The sequence below is a fragment of the Rhamphochromis sp. 'chilingali' genome, assembly GCF_963969265.1.
Source record: "Rhamphochromis sp. 'chilingali' genome assembly, chromosome: 15".
In the NCBI taxonomy this organism is placed as follows: domain Eukaryota; kingdom Metazoa; phylum Chordata; class Actinopteri; order Cichliformes; family Cichlidae; genus Rhamphochromis; species Rhamphochromis sp. 'chilingali'.
Genome location: NC_137942.1, coordinates 9,792,789 through 9,815,133, shown reverse-complemented (window position 1 = coordinate 9,815,133; position 22,345 = coordinate 9,792,789). Strand labels below are relative to the sequence as shown.

General features: G+C 38.4%; 1 protein-coding gene across 6 annotated transcripts in view; it reads left to right on the top strand.

Annotated features, from left to right (window-relative positions):
• The window catches only part of axin1 (axin 1), a 29,876-nt gene extending 16,468 nt beyond the window's left edge, over window positions 1–13,408 (top strand). For 4 of the 6 annotated variants that reach the window (XM_080904211.1, XM_080904210.1, XM_080904212.1 and 1 more), the window contains 7 exons: window positions 2,117–2,254; window positions 5,416–5,939; window positions 6,028–6,192; window positions 6,379–6,618; window positions 7,014–7,097; window positions 9,875–10,024; window positions 10,120–13,408. In XM_080904211.1, coding sequence (XP_080760337.1) covers window positions 2,117–2,254; window positions 5,416–5,939; window positions 6,028–6,192; window positions 6,379–6,618; window positions 7,014–7,097; window positions 9,875–10,024; window positions 10,120–10,246 — 1,428 coding nt within the window. In that variant the 3' untranslated portion in view covers window positions 10,247–13,408. The remainder of the gene's footprint in view (window positions 1–2,116; window positions 2,255–5,415; window positions 5,940–6,027; window positions 6,193–6,378; window positions 6,619–7,013; window positions 7,098–9,874; window positions 10,025–10,119) is intronic. The other 2 variants (XM_080904213.1, XM_080904214.1) reach the window with 2 other exon arrangements.
• The last annotated feature ends 8,937 nt before the right edge of the window (window positions 13,409–22,345 follow it).

The following is a 22,345-nucleotide window of genomic DNA, read 5'->3' as shown; positions in this document are numbered from 1 at the left end:
TAAAGCGTCAAATTAAAATGCCTCATCCAGCCTCTCATTAAGATGTAAGAATTGACTATATAGAAGAGCCCAAATCTCTACCCCTAACAAATTACTCTTCAGTTTTTTTTTAATAAGAAAAAACAGAGATTATGTTTTAAATATGTTTAAAGAAGAGTCTCTTGTCAAGTTATTTTTGCACTTACTGGATTCAAATCGGGGGCACAGTTTGAATAGGTAAGATTGCAGTGTAATTGCATACACTGACAGGAGAAGAAATTGTACACTTTACAAAAAATCCCAAGACTAAAGTTGCAGTTCCTGTGTAATTAAGTAGAATTTCAGTAGAATTTATTTTATTTGAAATGACAATGTAATTATATTAACATACAAATACTTAAAGGTAGGTACACTAAAAAAGCAATCAAACAAGGAAATAAATTAAAGTGGTGGAAAAGTGGAAGGAAATCATGCAGTACTTAATATTATTTAAAACCTTATTTAAAAGAACAAAAAACAACATTAACTGTCTTTCTAAGGTGTTGGGCTAATGAATGCTGGCACAACAGCTTTAGTGCTCATTGGTGTTAATTCTCGAGGTCCCAGGAACTCTACTGGACAGTTCTCCCAAAGCCTCCATTTAGAGTTTTTGTGACTGTGGTGTGTTAAATCTGCAGTCGGTTAACAAGGTTTAAATATGCCTATGGTAAAAGCAGTAGAATATGTTTTACATCATTTTGATATTCATCCCAACCCCCACAAGACCTACGCATGACTGTCTTTCAATTCAGCAGACTACTTCCATCATGACAGACATGAAAGACGAACACCCGGAAAAGCAGGGGTCTAGTTGGGCCCAGCTATGCCAGAAAAATGCTCCCACAGCATAACAGCTCTGGTGGATCCCCCTCACTGTAGGGACCAAGCATTCCTGCTTTAAATTGAATTTGTCACATATCTGTAGAATGAGGCCGTTATTAAATCTGGTCTAAATCGCTTTATGTCCTCACAAAGAAAGACACCTTTATCAAATATATGTATTATAATGTAAGTAAGTAAAATAATGTAAGTGATGTATTTCTAAGATAACTGTGTTTATGAGAAAATGTGATTTGATCTTTATGTTAGTTAAATATATGAACTACATTGCCCTGTTGTTTTTACAACGGGGCAATAGCCCTAATCAGTGCTAACAGCTGACCTGATTAGCTATTTTTGTGGGGGGGGCAATAATGCACAATGAACATTCATTCTTTAATTTATTATTCATATCTTTTTTTTGCACTTTAAGGTTTACTGTGTTGTGTTTTTTTTTTTGTGTGTTTAGTGCCGACATGGGACAGTTTTCCAATTTCGTTGTGTTATTGTACGAGGTATGACTGTGCAATGACAATTAAGAGTTATCTTATCTTACTTTTATGTCAGAGAACCTCCTTAAGCAGCACAAACAATAATTTTGTGCCATTTTATTCCAACAAAACAGTTTTAGCTCATTAAAATTATCATTAATATTTTTAGTTCATGCCTTAAAACTTCAATAAGATTAACGTCTTGTCATTCATACTAATGTTCTTTCTGTCATTGTCTTTTTCCATTAGTCAACCTCTCCTAAGGTTGTGCTGCCCTGATATTCTTCTGTAAAAGTTCTTTGTACAATATGGCAAGACACTTGTCAATGAAATATTATTAACTGAATTGAAGACTAAATGATTCAGATACCAAACTGGTGAGTCCCTACTGCTGGGGAGCAAACCCACATCTTCAGAAATAATTACTGTTAATACTTATTTTAAGGTTTTTCATGGTTCACACCAATCAGTCTTGAGCAAATACTCAGACTTGCAAGGTTAAGAGTATTTTACAGCAGTGAATGAAGCATACTGAAAAAAAGCCCATCAGCTTTAGTGATATTTAGTGGTAAAGTTGTGGCACATTTGCTAATACTTAAATTTATTATCCCTTTGGTGTTTTTAACACTCAACACCATCTAGTTTAATGTCTTCCTGCTTATGTTTAAGCACTTTAATGTGATTGCTGAAAGGATGTTGGAGGCCAAGGTGGGAAAACATCCTGGGACTGCTGAAGTGGCTTTGACAGTAATGCAGCAGTGCTTACATTTTGACATTTCTTTCTCCAGCGCCCAAACCGGATTCCAAAGGATATACACGTGGAGCCAGAAAGGTTTGCTGCAGAGCTGATCAGGAGACTGGAGGGCGTACTGAAAGAGAGGGAGGCTCAGGAGAAACTAGAGGAACGACTGAAGAGAGTACAGTTGGTATGTTCTCTCTGTTTTCTGAAGAAGCGTATACTATTTAAAGAACAATCAGAAGCTGTATTTTGTTAATTCTGCCTAATTTATATGAATAAGAAGCATCCTTTAGCGGTTTCTACAGAGGTTCAGGCTCAATGGAATCACGTGTTCACTGAATGACCTCTAATATAGTCTCAACAGTGCAGAGCTACTGGTTACACATTCAAGTCATGTGAGGAAGTGTTAGGAGCTGAATATTGCTACTACTGTGTAACACAACTGAAGAATTTTAGTGATGAGGGGATAGGGGAAATTAAAGTATGAGTTCCTAAAGTTAAAAATGCTTTGGGGCAAAGGAACAATTCTTTTTTATTTGCTATATCATCAGTAATATGTCAGCTAATAATGAAAAATGCAGTACAGTGACCTAAAGAACTAAACTTAAAACATTTTTTTCATTTGCAAAGCTTGAGTCAGAGATTGTTTGTGATTGCAACATGAAGGGCTGGTTTTAAAGATCACATTTAAAGTCCTCACAGTGCAAATGGTAAAATCAAAGAGCTCTGTTTTCCCAATTTACTAAGTTTGGTTTACTTTAATAAAAGAATACTTGAATAGATTGTGAAAGCTTATTGAAAAGCAGATTGCTGGTTGAAGTGTAACAGTAGATTCTACCGATGCTTATTTCTGAGCCAGACTGTGAGGTGTGTGCTCGGCCGTTGAGCTTTAAGTCTTCAGTAACAAAGGAGACTTAAATCCACCTGGCCTTAATGAAATTAATGAGGCCAACCATTTGAATAGGGAATAAAAAAACATTATGAATCACTTGGAGAATTCTGTCCTTGGCCTGTCAGCAATCTGGCTTTGTCTGTGAATCAGATGGAGCACCTGCACATTCCGCCACTTGTAAGCCTGGAACAGTGAGCCGCCTGTTTGATGTCACTTGAATGTTGATGAAATGGTTCCTGAAACCACAAATGAAATCTCCCTCAGTGTACGGTGCCAAGTATTAAGTCTCAAGGCAGGCAATTTATGTGGGTAGCTATGAAAGGAAAGAAGGTGCCATCACGCAGCTGAAGGTTTGGCCTGTGGAAACGGGAGGCGAGGACGCCATTCATCAAGTAATACTTTGGAAATGTGAGCTTGGGTTTTAGCTTGTAAATGAGGATATCAGAAGCAGTAAAATGTGATATAGTTATGGTGTCTGTAGCATAAAATTAGATTTTTAAGGGTGTGCCATCTTGTTAAAAAATCCAAAATCTGATTCCATGACAATGCAACTTTTCAGCTTTCCACAGCTCCGTCATGCATTCTGCACAAAATTTGATTAGGACTTCACATAATGTAATTATTGTACGGAGTAAGCAAATTATCGGCAAAAGATTGTGAGCAGGGCTCTCATTGATTCCTCGAAATATCTGCTCGTCTCTTCTTCATTGTTCTGTGTGGATTTTGTGGGCTCGGCTAGCGCAGATATCCGGATGGAACGCGGAGATGTAAAGAAACATCAATTACTTAAAAACTTGCCAAAAAATACTTGGCTGCATGGGTCATATTTTGCAATACAGCTGCATCTAAGAAAGCCGTGGGCATGAGAAAGTTAACTGCGTGTATGAACAGGCTGAGTTTCCTTTTCACACAGTTGGAGTAAGAGGATGGCGAGCACAGAGGCAGCGCTCAAAAAATGGTTTGGCATGTTTACAAGTGGAGATCTATTGAAGGTTGATTTAATTATTGACATAGCTGGCATGAAAGGTTTGAGCTTGTGCTGGTTAAAAATGAAAAGTAAAATCTGTCTTTCCATATATACATATTCTCTCCTTTACCTTCTTTCTCTGCCAAAATGTTCCCACCTTTATACAGGAGGCAAAATAAAAGGCGTATGGTGCTCATTTCTCCACCTACAATAAAATGTTTTCTCTTTATCCAAATTTCCCCGGGAAATTATGATGAATATATTATTATCAGGGTAAAACTGAATGCTTAAGGTCTTTACTGTCACCCTGGACAACCTACTGGCATGACTGTTGAGATTACAGGGGGCAGTAGGATTACATGATGACTGTGTCATGAGTTTTAACCACAAGTCAAGAGCCGTTGTTGTAAATAGGTGCTCATTTTGGTTTGGTGTAAACAACATGTGTTTGAATAGGTGGAGAAATAGTTTTAAAGTGCTCATGTAAATCTGCCCTTTGCTTAATGCTGCTTTGTTTAAATAGCCACGGGGCCTTATTGTATAGTAGTGAAGCATGCTAGTGCTAAGCTAAAATATCATTCACATCAAGGATTATGTGGAAACAAGTTAGAAGAGGGGAAATTATATATCATTCGTGATCCTGTCATGATCGGTAATCTCTGATAGGGATTTATTTTTTCAACCACGAGTATCAAATAAAAATGCTCGAGCTCAAGTGTGGATTTCTAGAGACATTACACTCCTAGAAGTTTACATTAAAAAAATCTAGTAATGTTTTATGATGGTTTGTTATGTCAGTATTTCATTTAGAATAAAGTATTTCTGTTAACAGAGGCGTGAGATCCTGGGCCATATAGGAATAACAACATGACCATGCAGTTCTTGACCGGCATTCTCCGTTCACTCTTTCCGTTTAACATTGCACGTCCTGCACTTCCTACAGTGCCTGCTTATCAAAACCTATTATGAAAGCCTGCAGCACCCCACCCTTTAAATCCCCCTGGAGACGAGTCTGTCAGAGAGTTTTGTCCCAGTCAGTCAGCGCTCGAGCTGTAGCAATTCTGCTTGTCATGACACGAAGCCACAGAAATATGCTATTTGGATGCTGAAACGGTTGTATTCATAGATTGTCTCCAAACTGCTGCATTAAGAAGGAGAACACACATTTCAACTTAAGGTTAAACCTGCCATCTTCAGGTTGAAATAAGTACTGCAGCTGCAGCCTGGTGGAATAGCATCAGTTGTGCTGATAGTGCACATGGAACACAGCTGGTGAATAAATAAAATGCACATTTACATATTTTGTATTTCTTTGCTATATGATTTAAACATTCATTGTAATCCATGCTACGAGTATATATACATTATTTATAAATTAGGTTAGCCTTTTTTGTGTTTTCTTTGTGTTATATGTTGTGTTTATCTTTATTTAGATTTTTATTTCAAGGTTTTATCTTTTACATTGTGCGTATATGTGTTTGTGCTAAAGGAAGAGGAGGCTGACGAAGTCATGATGGCCACAGCAACATCATTATCCAGTCACAGGTTCCCCCCTGGTGCTTATTCACAGAATTACAACCCTCGCTATGCTGACAACACCTACAGCGCTCCTTTTGTCGGAGATGCTCATGAAGAAAACCCAGAGAGCATCTTGGACGACCACGTGCAGCGAGTCATGAAGACCCCGGGCTGCCAGTCGCCGGGAACCGGCCGTCATTCTCCGAAGTCGCGCTCACCAGACGGTTTCCCAGGGATAAAAGGGATTGGGATGCCAGGCCAGGGTAAACATGCATCCAGGCACGGTTTCAAGGGAGAAACTAGCCACTTGTACCACCACAAACACCATGGCCACCACACAAGCGTGGGCAAGCCCAAAGAGCAGGTGGAGGCTGATTTAGTCACGCATGTGCATGGGAGCTTTCCCTGGAGCACCGAGTCAAGTCATTACGGATCAAAGTCTCGCAGCTATGCAGACGGCATGGGATCCAACCCCATGGACTATGCAGGGTACATGTAAGGAACAAACTAAGAAAAACTGAATTCACACATGAAAAATACCTGTTGTTTTCTACTTATCAGTTATTTATTTTCTATTTTGCAGCGGCAGAGGTGGCACACAGTGTAAAAGAGCATCAAAGAGAGGTGAGGAATTGCGGCCTTATGACATGCCGGGGCCTGGAGAGGAGATGGAGAAAAACCAGAAGATCCTTTTGTGGCTGATGGAAGGACAGAAAGAAATGGTTCAGCATAAGAGAAGCCCATATGGGTCAGTGATTACCTTTTATTAGAAAACATAATTTTTTTTCCTTTTTTTAAATTAAATAAAACTAAAACATTTTAGACATGTGCTCATGCCACTACGTCACCAGTGCACAAGTAAAGCTAAAATATGCTAAAATAAGCATGTTTCTTTATTTTATTAAATAAATTGCTGATATGTTTTTTATCATAGGAGCACCACTGGGTCCAAAAGGACTGTTGGACATGAGGGATCCCGCCTCGGCTCAACGGGGTCGATGCATCCGTGCATCAGTGGTCAGCTGCGGAACAGTGTGCAGCCCTCTCACCCTTTCATCCAGGATCCCACCATGCCGCCCAACCCAGCTCCCAGCCCCCTCATTCAGCTGGAGGAGGTTTGCCGGCGACTCGAGGAGGAGAAGATGAAGTCCGGAACATTGCAGCCTAAGCAAAGGTAAAAGAACAGATATGACTCATGTCCACTTGTTTAGTTCTTCAGTTTTTCCAAAGAATATAATATTCTGCCATATCTGTACCCTGCTCTGTCGTACTTGTGACAATTGCTCCCCTCTTCAGCTCTGGGAGCTAAGTCATTGCTGGCTGTCAGCAGATAGAAATCTCAAATATATTGTGAAATACAAAGAGATTTAAAAGGCACAGACAAGCTTGTGTAAACGGTTTGAAAAGGGTTTGCATGTCACAGACTGTAATTTATATATATTAGTTAAGCCACAAAAGAGAAAGCCAGCCCTTTCCCTGTTATCTAGTGAAAATCTTTAGCCCGTGTGCCTCTTTTTTTTTTTTTTAAGCTGGTCTGTGTCTAACCACCGGGGTTTTTTGGTCTCTCAGGTATGTGCTGGAGGTGATCCAGAGGGATCGCACAGCAGTCAGGCCCGTACAGTTCCCTCAGCTCAGCGAGCTCTCCGAGCCCGAGTACGTCCACTGTGTTCCACAAATAGCTTTTAACATTGTGTGCGACATGTTAAGTCAGTGGAAAATAATGGACAAATAGCACTTTCCTGCAGTACTGCCCTTTTGCAGGATTATTACTGATTTAATAACAATGGTTTTACTGTTAACTGTATGTGGCAGAATATTTTCATGATCTAAGGTTTATCATTTCCTCAACTGCTCACAAATAAATTGATCAGACTTGAAGGCTGAGATCATCAGATTTCTTGGTGATTAGTTTCTGTGAAGACCAAAAAAAAAATTAGGTCACAGAGGAAGTAGGAGTGTATGTTTTCTCTGTTCCCGGAGCGGCAGACTAGCTAGAGTGTTACAAAAAGGATCTGTTTTTGATGTTATTTGAGAAACATGTATTTCTGTTTGATGTCTGACTGCCTGATAGCTGCCTACCAGATGAGGAAGAGCATGAGAACTGCAGATGAAAGAAAGATTACGTGACACCACCTCCTGAATCCTCCTGTTAGATTTGCGAGGTCTGGCATTCGTTTACTGACCGGACCTTTCCGTAACTCGAGTACGCACCTCTAAAAAAATTACTTAAAGATGACAGCAAAATTGGAATACAGAAAATATGAAGGACAATAGGATAATAATAATAATAGTATTTAGGAATTATAATTATACATAAATCTAAATTATAAATATAGAATTTCTGATACTTTTGGTGAGACAGCTGTGGGCTGGGGCGTATACTGGAAACCCTGCATCACTGGCAGTATAAAAGCTGGGCGTAGCCACTGTTGTCACTTATTTTCTTCGAAAGCGTTTTTGTCATCACCGTCTTAATATTTTGAAACTGAACTTGTTATTCACGATTCATTAGCACATGAGCATAAACTGGAGAATCCACCAGTCCTTTTAGATGGGCCGTATTTTACAAAATGAACTTTATTCACTGTGACCCAAAATGACGGAGCCTCTAAACCTGAGGTGTCAAACTCATTTTACATTGCGGGACACATACAGCCCACTTTGATCTTAAGTGGGCCGGACGAGTGAAACTCCGCCTTCCTGTCAGTGTAAAGAAATTCCATGTCCGTTTTTCTACACGATAACGAAAAGGCTCCTGCGACAAAGAAAGAAATCTGTCTTGACTCTTTGGACTTAAATTGTAAGAAATAAATGTGTAAAATTACAAAACAAGTTCTGTTAGCTCATTGCCCAGACTGTCCTTTTTTTCAGCTGTAGTCGTAAAAAAATGTCTACAGTAGAAAGTAAAAAGCAGAAACTATTCTGTCATTTGATTATTTATTGTTTAATTACTTTGTGTAGTATGAATGGCTACAAGGGAGGGTTTTATCAATAGGAAAAGCTGCAAAAAATATGAAAATACAGTTAAAAGTCCAAAATGTCTGCTTGTGCTTGTTTGTGGTGAGCAGCAGATCAAACAAGTTAAGAATTATAAGAATTATAAATGGCTTCATGATGCTCATTTTACATTTTGCTCCTTTCTTCACTTCTTCCCGACACTTTTGAGTTTACTTCTGTGTACCTGGCCTGTATGCCTATACTGGCTGGCTTCAGAACGTCTGCACCCCTTTCTTGTTTCACATAAAGGTTTGCATGTGATTGGCCGGATGGTGTGCCCATCAAAATAAAGTCCCACTCCTTCCTGGATTCTCAGCAGGGCTGAAGATTCGGCTCGCACATACCAATGGGCCATTAATAATTGACATATGAAATTATCTCACTCGCCTGATACAATTATATCCGGCCCACGGGCCATATGTTTGACACCGCTGCTCTAAACTCATCAGGAAAGTGTTTACTGAGGTCAGAGCTGAGAGCAGTTTTACCTCAGATTTCTACAGATTAGATTTTCTTCATTTTTGAGACTCGGAAGCTTTTATGCTCTCTGTGCTGTGTACTGGTATTAGATTATTTGAAGTGTCTTATTAAAGAAGCTTAAAGGCTAGGTTCTCACAGAAATTCTGGAGTCATAAGTATCTTCTCTCTAATCTTTCTGTGATTTCTAACTAGATTTATGGATGTTTACTTGAGGGAGCATGTTTGAGGTGGATAATGACATCTTTGGTAAATGTGACACTGAATCCAAAAGCATGCGTGTCGTGTTTGCATGACCAGCTGTGACTCACAAGGATGAGGATTTTGGAAGCAAATTGTGAATATCAGGCTTAATTTGCATCCGCAATTCTTGCAGAAAAGAGAAAATCATGCGGCAGAGACGTATTAATACGAATGCATCAAAACCAATGTATGTATCCTATAATGAAAGCTGTGTGTTTAGATCGATGGAAAAACGGCCACCTGCATTTTGCCATCTGTTAGAGGCCAGATGGATGCGATGCTATGTAAATGCACTCCTACAGTAACGTGTTGACTAATGATAGCTGCTTATTCATTGACATCTCTCAGCTGTGATTATTGGCCTTGATTCATCATGAAATCACAGGCTATAAATTGCGGACAAAAATCAGTTTATATCTGAAACTTTCCGTAACTTGAATCAAGTTATACAATTGATCAAGTTTGTAGCAAAAATGTAAACCTCCTTTCCAGTCCATGAATTCAATTAGTCTTTTTTTCCCCTGTTCTTCCATCTATTGCTGTGATTTTTTTGAGTAACTTACAATTGTCACTACTCTAAGTCTCAGCAAACTCTATTCAAAGTAGACTTTTTTCCCTCTGTGTGTCTTTTAAGTGAAAAATGTTTTACATAGCTTTGGACATGAGAGAACTTCAAATGTTCTAAAAAAAAATCCTCTCTTTACTCTTTTCAGACACAAAGCTACTAAAAAGCAGCCATGTGAAAACATTACTGTGGCGTACTACTTCTGTGAGGAGCTGATACCTTACAGGACTTCTGTCAAAGGGAGGGTTGTCACGCTGGGCCAGTTCAAAGAACTGCTAACAAAGAAAGGAAATTACAGGTGAGACTCACGGTGCTACTGGGTAACATGTGGGGTGTCTTCTGGTATCAAAGAAAGTCAAGTTGACCTTGTATTATTTTTTTTTCTCTTTTTAGGTATTATTTCAAGAAGGTAAGCGATGAGTTTGACTGTGGGGTGGTGTTTGAAGAGGTACGTGAAGATGACGCTATCCTGCCCATCTTTGAGGAGAAGATCATTGGCAAAGTAGAAAAAGTTGACTAAATTTTAAAGAGGAGAGAGCCGAGTAGCCAGTGTATGATGGACTGAGGAGCAAGTGGATGGTGAAGAGGAAGTGCTTTACAAAGGAGAATGGATAAGGAGGCAAGAAAAAAGGTGGATCCAGCATCAGAAGATTATAGTAGTGGTCATTGACTTCTGTATCACGGCTGCAGTGAAGTTGGACTTGAAGAAGAAAAATCTCATTTTCTTTTTGGAGTGTAATGTAGCATTGTAAAGTTTACTAGAAAACAAGAACAAAAAGTGCTACTAATGCTACGTATTTTTGATAATGACTTATCAAAGGGTTTCCTTTCTAAAATAACTGCACTTGTAATTTTTATATGTATTGATACCAGATGTGTACAGTTTGTGTTAAAATACAGCAAAAATTTTCTATCTATTTAAGTATTTAAATTGCTACTTTTAAGCCTAATTAAAGCTGAAGCGTTGCCCCTCGTGAAGACGATCCGATTCCTCGATAGGGCTGATTCTTGTTTGCTTTTTTTCATTAATTGTAAGAGCCCTCTGGACGCTAATGTTTGTGACTTTAAAGTGCTTTTAATACTTCACTTCTCAGAACTTTATTTAGAGGCATCAAATCAGACTGCTTGTTCGTTATATTATATACTACTGACTCGGTGTAGACCTTCTTAAGAACCCATTCTTGCAACCCAGTGTAGGAATTTTATTAATGTATTTAAAAATATATTTAAAAAGTCCAATACAGAACAGATTATAATGTCTGTCTTATGGCTCAGTCACACATGAGTAAAAGTAGGATGGCAACCTTCTTGCAACAGTTTGATTGCACTGAATTTGTTTGCTGTTGGACTGCAAGTAGTTATGGTCACAAGCCACCAGTGGTTTAATGTATAACACCCTCAACCTGTGGGTGACCACTTTAGATCTCCTCTGCCATTTGAACAGGGCCAAGCAGTAACGATTTGAGTTGGACTGACTGCAGTCACTCTTAGATTAGCAAAGGCTGACAAATATCTGCCATTTGATTTATAAATGCAGACTGCAAACATATTCCAGTCGTTCTGAGTCAGTCTTGCTGCCTTGCATCATTTTGCATTAGGGGACTTGATAGGTTGTCAAGCACCCATGCTATTTTGCAGTTAAATTACTGTCCTACAGAAACTATGTCACTATTTTTGCAGGAATCTGTGTTTCATATCTGTGAGGTTCTGGCTTGACTCTGAATGTAAGTAGTTAATGTGAATTTCTGTGTATGTTGTTGGAAACAGATTTTCTCTTTTTGGCGATTTATTGCGTGCCAACTTGACCCCAACGAAAGTTGCTTTAAAAATGGCAACTTACTACATCTGGTTGAAGCAACCGTTACAAAGGCAACAAGACCACAAGTTTATTGCATGTGGCTTCAATTAATTTTTTTTTGTCACAGTCTCTCAGCCACTGTTTTCCCTGGTATAGGTGACTGTAACAGAGAACAACCATATCCTCCATACATTTGCTGTATATGGCATGTAAGTGTGGCTTATTGCTATGTTCTTTAAGATTTGTCCATTACATTGCTTTTATCCTAAATTAAACTTAACAGGTGAAAATGGATGCAATAATAGTGACGAAAAAGTTGTGATTAAAAATCCCAAGGTGAATACCTATGCAACTTGGTTTATAATTTTGGTTACTTAACAACAACAAAAAAAAACATTAGGCGTTGCGTTTTTTAAGTCAAAATAAGCACATTAAATAGAAAAAAATATATAATTAAAGACTTCACATATCTGTCAGGCTATAAAAAGTCAGTATCAATAAATTAAATAAAGCCAACATTTGAAACGGCACGAGATTTTGCAGATTTTTCGTTCTAATTATTTATTGACTTGTGTAAAACTGATATTACCAGTTAAAATTCTAACTTTTGCTTGTTTGAGGTAAACAAGTTTTAATTTTTTTTTAATTTTTAATTTTTAATTACAGAATCTATTTGAACATCGTGATGCCAAAAAGCATCTCAATATCAATTTCAAGTTTATTTTTTGTCTTTTCAACTTTGAGGTCCGTAGTTGGCTGGTAAATTAATAAGGGACTGCACTAAGAGCTCATGTCTACTCGATCGCCTTTTCTAGCTTATAACAGTCACATATTGTGCCTGACAGGATGTGTTTATTGACGTTTAGTAAATTTGCAACGGACACATTAAACCAAAGAGGAGGAAAAGGAGGCAAATGCTCATAAATGTTGAAGCCTCGTTTCCAAAATAGCTGTAAGTGAAAGCCTACAGAATTGATTTGATTTCAGCAACTTGCTTCAAAAAAGATTGGGCAGTTTCATAATATACAAACATGTAAAATGTATTATCCAAGTAACAGGGTTTAAACCATTTAGGCTTTAATATATTTGAATAATACAGTTTAACTACAGTGGTGTTTTTCCACCTGTTTGTATTTTCTGACTTTTTGATTATGGCACCAGGTTTATACTGAAATATCTCACACAAAAAAAGTCAGCTAGAGTGTCTAAGGTGACATTAAGATTCAAGGCCTCCATGTTTTATTTTTTCTTATTTTCTGTTCTTCCCCATTGTGCTGAAGCAGTGTGCTCTAATGAGTGTGTATTCCTTTGTAATGGAAAGACCCGTGGGCCTTGAATTCAAAGTGCTGTATTGTATGCGTTGTTGCGTAGAACCTTGTGTAAAGAATGCCTGCTTTTTTTTTCTTGACATGCTGCTTTTTTTAGATTTCTAATTTAAGTCAGTTTAATATATGAAGTGCGTTAGCCTTCTGTTGTCGTTTGCCTGGTAAATTGTGCATTTAACAAATTGAAATTCCCATTTATTATTTCTTTTAAAATATCAACTCTATCATCAGTCTTACTGTAATAGTCCCAGAAGTGAACTTCTCTTATTTAAGATCAGTATGTGGATAACAAACAGCAGAGTGCCTTTATTGCTATGCTAATGATGTCTTTAGTGTAACTTTCAGAGGGATATGGGGACGAGCTTTAATTTTGCATTGCCATGAGTTTAGTTCAGTATTTGTAACAGTTCCACCTTTTAATGTAAATATGTAAAACTTAAATTGCCCCTGACCAGCAGCCCAACTGTCTCATTCAGTACCTTGGAGCGGTTTCTGTTCAGTGACTGGCATGGGAACCATTTGAGGTACCAATAAATACTTGCAATAAAAAAGCACTTGTGTTCAATACAAATTGTTCCGTTGCATCTTTATTTGCTGAATTGGTTACGTAGTAGTGAGTGTTGTGGCACAATAAAATTTGTAGCCGTGCTAGGAAATGTAAAGGTTTTGTCAAAATTTTCCCAAGTGCTTTTGGTCAGATGAGATGAAGCGAGAGCTCTCTGGGCATAGAGACGCTACTTACATTTGTCGTTGTTTTGACTTCCAACATGACAGTGACCCAAAACATATGTCGCTCCCGGTGAAGAACAGCCTCGAGAAGACCAGAGTGAACATTACTGACAGCCCTGCACAAAGCCCTGACTTATTTATCTGTGGGGTGAAGTGAAGGTTGAGGTCCATGCCAGAGAACCACTAAATCTGGGGGATTTGACGAAAAAAGAGTGGGCTGGGATTGCTCAGGAGACGTGTGGGAGACTTGTTGAAAACTCAAATGACTGCAGGCTGTCATCCCCCCCCCCCCAAAAAAAAAAAAAATACACAATTGACTGTTAGCATCAGTGAGGCTAAATGTTTAAAAAAAAATCCTTGCTCTATTTAAAAGTAATTGGGGAATACTTTAAAAATAAATACTTCATTGGGTTGCTAAAAATGCCTTACTATTTCTATAAGCTTTTAAAGTGCAGCACATTCTGGAGCTACACCTTAAAACAAGTGCTAACCCAGGGATAAAGTAGGCTAAGACACAGTGATAGGGGAAAAATCACATTAGCTAATTTCTTCCTCCATCACAACTATGCAGGTTGAGCTTTTATTTGTTGTTAAAACATTTCATATTGTTGTAGCTTAAATTTATGATCTTAGCGTACTGACACATGCAACTGTACCCATCTGAGTCATGTCATCTTTCAACCAAATTAGAGGTGTTGATGGCTTTTGGAGCACTACAGTACTGCATGATACACACCACTAGAGAACAATTGTGCCTTTGTTTTGGTGAGTGTGGTGGTGGTAAGAATTTTAGCATTTGACTTGTCTGTTTCTACTCATTAATTATCAGGCTTCTATCTTTCATATACAACCTATGGTTGGAGCTCCAGTCCATACGGATGGAGTGACCTGTGACACCAATGAGCAGGCCCCCAGGATAATGATATTTAAAATGTAAACTTACTTTAAATAGCTAATTACATACTGAATATTAAAGAGACTGGATATTCAACCATGTTTTGTGGAAAAAGGCCACGGAACCCTTTGACCCCATAGTTCCAGTATCCTTTAATCATTACCCTTGGGTCAAACCACATTGATCTGTAAACTTGACCTCTATTTTGATCCCAGCCACAAATTTTGTGTCTTGGGAAAAAAATCTGTCCACAGACATATACCACTAACCACACCTAACTTTTTGATATTTACTGCTGTTGTAGTCATCTCCAGGCCCATATTTTGCTGCGATAATCAACATGCATAGACGCACAGACTCATTAGGTGTAAACAACCCTGTCCACACTGTCACTGCTGGTAATCATACCATGCTTCAGATAGCAGCAGCTTGGTACAACTGCAGTGTTTTGTTGCAGACTGTAGATGGCACTCACAGGGTGCTGGTAATAATAGATTTGCTGCACCTTATTTTTACATAATACTCATATTCTTCCAAGCCAAATGGTTAGGACAAGCATATCGGATGCTATACACGAAAAATGAACGGTGGCTCAATGTGTTTACTGAGTATAAAGAAAGAAAGGATATTGTGGATGTGAAGAAATCAGAATCTCGCCGGGAAATCCTGCTGAGCTTTGTTCACCAACATTAGAAGATTACAAGAATGGAGGATGCAAACACTGCTCAGTTCAATTCAGTTCAAAGGGGTCTTATGGGCATGAAAGTTTTATAAAGCAATATTGCTGAGGCTTTAGGATATAATTTGGACAAACATATGGATTGGAAGCTACACAACTACAGTGAAATGAATTTCTGTGCACAATTACCACTGATTCATGTGAAACGTATTTAGTGTGTATAATATGTTTACTTGTCTGAGAGAGAGTGAACAGCTGAACCAGAAGATCTCCTCACACATCTCAAACTTGGACCAAAAAGAAAAGAAAAGAAAAGAAAAAACCCATTTTACAAAATAACATTGAAACAAATCTCCTGCGAGGAGCAGGTAGCAGAGTTAATAACTACTCGCTCTCATTGCTAACGATGGGTTTCCTGCATAGATTACCAGGAAGTGCTGTGTTTGTCACGTTACACATAAAGTCTGATCAGCATTTTATATAATGGAGAGTTAAATGAACATGATGCTGAGAGCAAATAAGGCAATCTCTGCTGATGCTGCCATATTGTTAGTTATGTTGCTGTGGTTTATTATCATATTTGGGGAGGTGGGTGGGGGTGTGGGGTGGGGTGTGGGGTCTTTTTAGGTGACTAACATCTCCTGATTCAGTTAAATAAACGAAAGTAATATGAATGGCATTATCAATCAGACTATTTCTCTGCTTTTCTCTTTCTCTTTGTACTTTTGTCTTTCTAGTAGAAAACATAAAAAATACTATATGGATATGCATTTGTGTATAGAACAGTATGCAAATGCTTTTGTGTATACAATGCACAATAGCATTGCGGGAGTTTTGATGTGATTATTCACCTCACCAAGAAACTACATGACAAGGCTACACTTGATCTGTCTGAGCCAGTCTGACCTGAAAATCGACACTATACTTCACTCTCCTCCTCCTTTGAGTCATTTTGCCCATTAGTCTGTAACCTTACTCAGTGAGTCACTGGGTTTAAATGTTAAGGAATATATATGAATATATGTGAGTTGGTCTGCAAAGGCTGTAAGACTGTAGTTACATGGCCTCTGTACAGAAAGTTAAGAGAAACTAGTTTCATATAAGTTAATAACATTTAAAATGTTCTGATCACTGACATAAATGCACAAAATGTCATCATGAAGTCACCATTATGTCACCAATTGAAGTTATACTGAAAATAATCAGGTAGCAATTGTAGAAATAAATATTTTGATAATGATTTCACTATCAAATAATCAGGCAAACATTTGATTTATATTGTTTTGTCATTGATTTATACAAGTTGCCTTCATTATTTTTCTGGAGTTACATGTCAGCTACTCCAGTCCTTCCTGGTTTGAGTAAAAGCGGAGTCAGAGAACAGAGCTAGTTCTAATGGATAGGTCAACAAAATAGACCCAAACACCCACTCTGACTGGATGAGGGAGAACTACATTCCTTTATATCACATTTATTTATTGTTGCAGTGGTTCAACCCTTTGCATTTAAAATGTTTTACTCCACTAGTAAACAGATTAAGCTGGTTCTTATTTTTTAAGGTCTTATTTTGTTAACCATTATTTTTGTGTAGTTCTGTGCATTACAGTTAGTTTAGTTAACTTTTTATGATCCCACTCTTAAAATGCACTTATGTTCATTATGTTTATGTATTATTTTTGTCTTTTTCAGGAATAATAAAACCCACATGTTGAAAGTAAGACCTTCTGCCAGTATTTCCTTTGAATACTTGGGCCCTTACAAATGCAGTCACCAATGTTAGGTACTCTTCAAATGACTATATACACTACACATGAGAATGACGCATCTGCAGCAAGTGAATTTTTATTTTATAACTGGATGTTGTTGAATTCAAATTTAACCCTAAGTTTGATATTTTTCCAATACCTGGGGTCATTAGAGAGAAATCAATCTCCAGATCATATTTTATGTCTTCAGCCATTTTAATTTAGATTTTAGTGTTTTATTTATTTATTTATTTTTTAACATTGCCCTTATCATGTAAGATTATGGATTTTTCCATGTCTTTGGGCTACTAATTGCTGACTCACGGACTCTTGCACTGTTTTATAGTTACAAACAACTCACATTGGGTGATATAATATGTTTGTATTCTTAAGCAACCTCTAACACAAACTGCAGAGTGGTTTCCAAAGCAACCATAAAACCAACACAGACACTGTCAAGGTTGTCAGTGACGTAAGTATAACTTTCCTTGAATCATTTCCAACCTAAGAGGGCTAATTTGTGCATCTTTCTGGCATGAAGCATTATCATTCACTAAAAAAGACCCACAGTGATCCCACTTTGTAGCTACGCACTTAGTCATCTGCAGGTAAGAGGTGTTTTTTTTTCTATTAAAGCATTGTTCCATCAGGAATAGTACACTAGTCTACTACAACAAAGAAGCTGCTGAAAGTGTTGACACTTCTGACATACAGAAGGCAGAAAACACCACGGGTGTAAAATACTTTTTACAATAAGTATTTTACACCCGTTGCTGTGATAACAGCTATTGAAAAATTCTGGCAGTCACCAAAAAACTGTAGATTTGTGTGTTTGAGATTCTGATATAAAATATGCTTCTATTCTTCTAATATGCATCTATCTATCTATCTATCTATCTATCTATCTATCTATCTATCTATCTATCTATCTATCTATCTATCTATCTATCTATCTATCTATCTATCTATCTATCTATCTATCTATCTATCTATCTACAGACACCAGAATAAGCTGTTCCTGCAGAGGGAATAAAACGTGTATAATAAAATGATGTAAGAACTGCAACAGTGTCTCACTGACTAAGGAAAATTAATTATTCTAGACATGTGTAAGAACATGCACTTGTTCAGTCCCAAAATATAATTTGATATATTGCGTTGAAAAATGCCCTTTCCCCTGATATTTATATATATTTGCAACAGATTGATACTATAATGTAGCCTCTCTTGTTCCGGCCTTCCATTAAGGATTCAAATAGCTGACAGTGGCTGTATCCCAATTCAGGGTCTGCAGCCTTAAAGTACGCATTTCAAGGCCGATTACGTCACAGCGGCGCGCCGAAGGCTGTCCCAATTCAAAGGCTGCTGGAAATGCGGCCCTGAAATGCGTCCTTCATTTCCCTGAATTTTAAGGCTGTGGCAGTGTAGACTTCGTGGCCCAACATATCCCAGAATGCATAGCGCGGCGGTGGGTGTGGATAATTTTGCTGAAAAAAAAACGGCGGATGAGGGGCAGCCGAAGAGTAAACTTTAAGTAAGTACTGAATATTATGTCACTTATTTATGTGCAAATGTTTAATAACGAAGAACATTAAAACATTACTGTTGGCCACATGTCGGCAAAGTTATGTGACATTAGTGACGTTTGTACTAACTTGATTTTAAAGCCTTTACTTTAAAATATACGCCGTTCAATAGCTGAGCTTAATCTTACAGAGAATGATCAAAGCTCATGTAGAAAGAAACAAACAAATGAACAAAAGATTTTCTCCTTCATTTCTGTTAAACAAAGCTGTATGAAACGTTTCCAGCTGTTAGTATCATGGTTGCTAGGCAACCTGGGCAGCGCAACGGAGGCTAGACCGTCCCATTTCACAAGCCTCGCACTTCCGGCCTTAGCGGTCTTTGAGTACGCGGCCCTTGAGGATCGTTGAGGCTGCGTACTTTAAGGCTGCAGACCCTGAATTGGGATACAGCCAGTGTCTTTGTTGCACTTTATTATCCATGATGTACTTACCATTGTGAACCTAACAAATCTTTTAGATCGCTCAGCAGACATCTGCAGCTAAGTCTTGAGTGTAATGCCTAATGCCTCTACAACATCTTTACAACATTCCAGTGTACTGACTGGTTTACCACTTCATTGATTCATTAGTAGCTTTCATTCAAAATGCAACATCGCCTGTAATGCCTCTGGCTTTGCCCTTTATTTTCACTGAAGCAGTAGTCTCTTGGGGAACTCCTCTGGCATGCTGTATGTGTATGTTAATATCTCTTACTCCAGCAGCAAAACAGTAATTAACAATATACAGCAGCAAGTGAACACAGTGGAAAACCAAATCGATTTTTTTGTCCCTGTGGAAGAGGACAGATATGGGCCGTTGAGTTTCTAAGCTTGCTGGAAAAGACGTTAACATGCGGCATTTGGGAAACTCTCCTTCAAAATTAAATTAAAATACAAAAGTAAAAAATGTGAAACAGTAATATTCTGCTACAATATAAAGTGAAAATATCTAACTATGAATTCATCTAAAATGTACAAATAAAAAAAGCAGTAGCATTCTTTCAGGGCAAGCAAGCCGAGCAATGCTTGCCCATTGAAATCGAAACATAGACATCAATTAAAACCTACAAAGTTGAAAGTAATCCCTGTTCTTGCATATCTACCACTGATCTATCCTAAAGCTTGTTGCTGGTTTGCATCCGTCATTCATATTTTGTGGCAGCCACTGGAAATCTGTTGCATCTTTTGTTCCCATATCTGTTTTGTTTCATTTAACAAAAGCTGGTGCTGCTCAAGCTGTGAGGTCAGCGGCCTTTCTGGTTGTTTGTACACTCTGTTCTTTGAGAGGAGACTGATGGGAGACTCACATGCCAGCTAAGCTGCTGCTGACTCTGCTTTTACTGCTCTGAGATCATCTATAATCTGTGCTTTGTGTTGAAACAGAGATAGCATTAGCTAGTAAACAAAAATGTAAAAAACTGAAAAATAGAATAGAATAGAATAGAATTCAACTTTATTGTCATTGCACATGCACAGGTACAGGGCAACGAAATGCAGTTTGCATCCATCCAGAAGTGCTTTAGTGATATAGATATATTACAATATATATTAGCAATAATATAGATATGTGAGTATATTACAGAAATGGGTCTATTATGGTATGTTATAATGTACACGGTATGAAGTATGTTGTGAATATTCTATAACTATAAGTATGTACAGGCTGTAGTGAGTACAAGCTATGTACAGGATATGAACAGGATATAAATATGAAAAACTATACAGAATATGAAATAAATAGCTTTACAGAATCTGGGATATACAGCTATACAGAAATGGGAACTATGCAAGTTGTAAACAGTTGTAGGATTAAAGATTATCGAATGTACAGAATGATTATTTACACAGAGCTATACAGTAGTGCAGTTAAGATAAGTGAGGGTGTAGATAGTTTCTACAGAGGCTATATAAAGTGCTAGTGGTTGTGAGTGGTGGTTCAGTCCATGTTATTATTGTGTTTGAGGGTACAGTTGTCCATTGTGGGTGTGTGTATGTTCAGTCCATGAGTTTAACGTGGGTCAGATGTCAGGAGGCAGAGTTCAGGAGTCTGACAGCTGTGGGGAAGAAGCTGTTCCGGTACCTGGTGGTCTTAGTCCGGAGGCTCCTGTGGCGCCTCCCAGAGGGCAGGAGGGTGAAGAGTCCATGTGATGGGTGACTGGGGTCTTTGATGATTTTCCCAGCCCTTTTCAGACACCGCTTCCTGTAGATGTCTTTTATGGCAGGAAGTGGTGCTCCAGCGATGCGCTGGGCAGTTTTCACGACCCTCTGCAACGCCTTCCGGTCCGAGGCAGAGCAGTTCCCGTACTAGACTGTTATACAGTTGGTCAGGATGCTCTCGATGGTGCAGCGATAGAAGTTCACCAGGATGTCTGAGGACAGGTGGTTCTTCCTCAGAGTCCTCAAGAAGAAGAGGCGCTGGTGAGCCTTCTTGACCAGCTTGGAGCAGTTGGTCGTCCAGGTGAGATCCTCGGAGATGTGGACTCCCAGGAACTTGAAGCTGCTCACACGCTCCACAGCCGTCCCCTTAATGTGGATGGGTGGATGTGGGTCAGCATTCCTCCTGTAGTCCACGATGAGCTCCTTGGTCTTCTTGGTGTTAAGCAGCAGGTTGTTTCTGTCGCACCACTCAGCCAGACGATCCACCTCCTCCCTGTAGGCGGCCTCATCGTTGTCACTGATGAGGCCAATCACCGTGGTGTCATCTGCAAACTTAATGATGGTGTTGGAACCATCAGCAGGTCTGCAGTCGTGGGTGAAGAGGGAGTAGAGGAAAGGGCTCATCACACAGCCTTGTGGTACACCGGTGTTCATTGTGATGGTAGATGAGCAGCGGTTATCCAGCCGGACATGTTGGGGGCGGTTGGTCAGGAAGTCCAGTAACCATTTGCAGAGAAGAGACTTTGCGTAAGCTTTCGCTTACAGATAAGCTTGCCCAACATGTTTAATATAGAGAAATTAGTGTGCAGGTTGATGATTTAAAAAACTCCTTTAGCATGTTAACAATAAAAGCCTTGATAATGGAGAGCTGACAGCCACTAACGGACACCTGATTTTTAATGCATTATAAGAGGTTGAACACAATGTAAACTGCGCTACTTAAAGTCGGTTATTTAAACTGAACATTAACCCTCAATAAAGAAATATTAGTCCAGATAAAACTGATGGGGAAAGTTTTTTTTTCTGCTTTTTCATAGTTTGGTAATACTCCTTTCACTAAAGGATTATAAAAAGCAATACGTCCAGAACTCCCCATTGTATGTAAAAATGGTTCACAAAGCTGAATACAGCAGCTAATATAACCATCATTGCATAATTAAGAATATTAAGTAAAATATTTTGGATTACTAATAGATTTCTCAAAACATACATTCCAAACATAATCTTACAATCAGATTTGTTGTTATTTTTCAAAAACAGTCATTTGCAGTATAGATAGGGACAAAATGCATACTCTTTTTGTGGATTTTGTATCAAAAATGTTTTACAATAGCAGACCAATCACTAGATCTGACAAAAATCTACAGAAAATCCTTTACAGAGCTTTTTTGTGGCTGTTGAACATTTACCCGTTTACTTCACAAACCTCTAACTCAGACAGTTTACCAAGTATGGCGGGGAAATTTTGCATGGCTCTAATTTTAAGCACCTACTCATGTTCAGTTGAATGGCCTAGATGTTAAATATTCTTTGAGCTGCTTAATGCTAAGTTTTATGAAGTAAGCTTCGCAGTAAATGAAATATTTCTTCGCTGAGTGGACAAGAAGAGCATTTGAAGATATTCAACACAAACAGTTTAAAGCTACAGTGAGTGTTGCAAAAGCAGAATTTTTTTTTCTGCTTTTGCATTGGAGAAATAAGAAAGAATTCTATTTACCTCAAGTGTT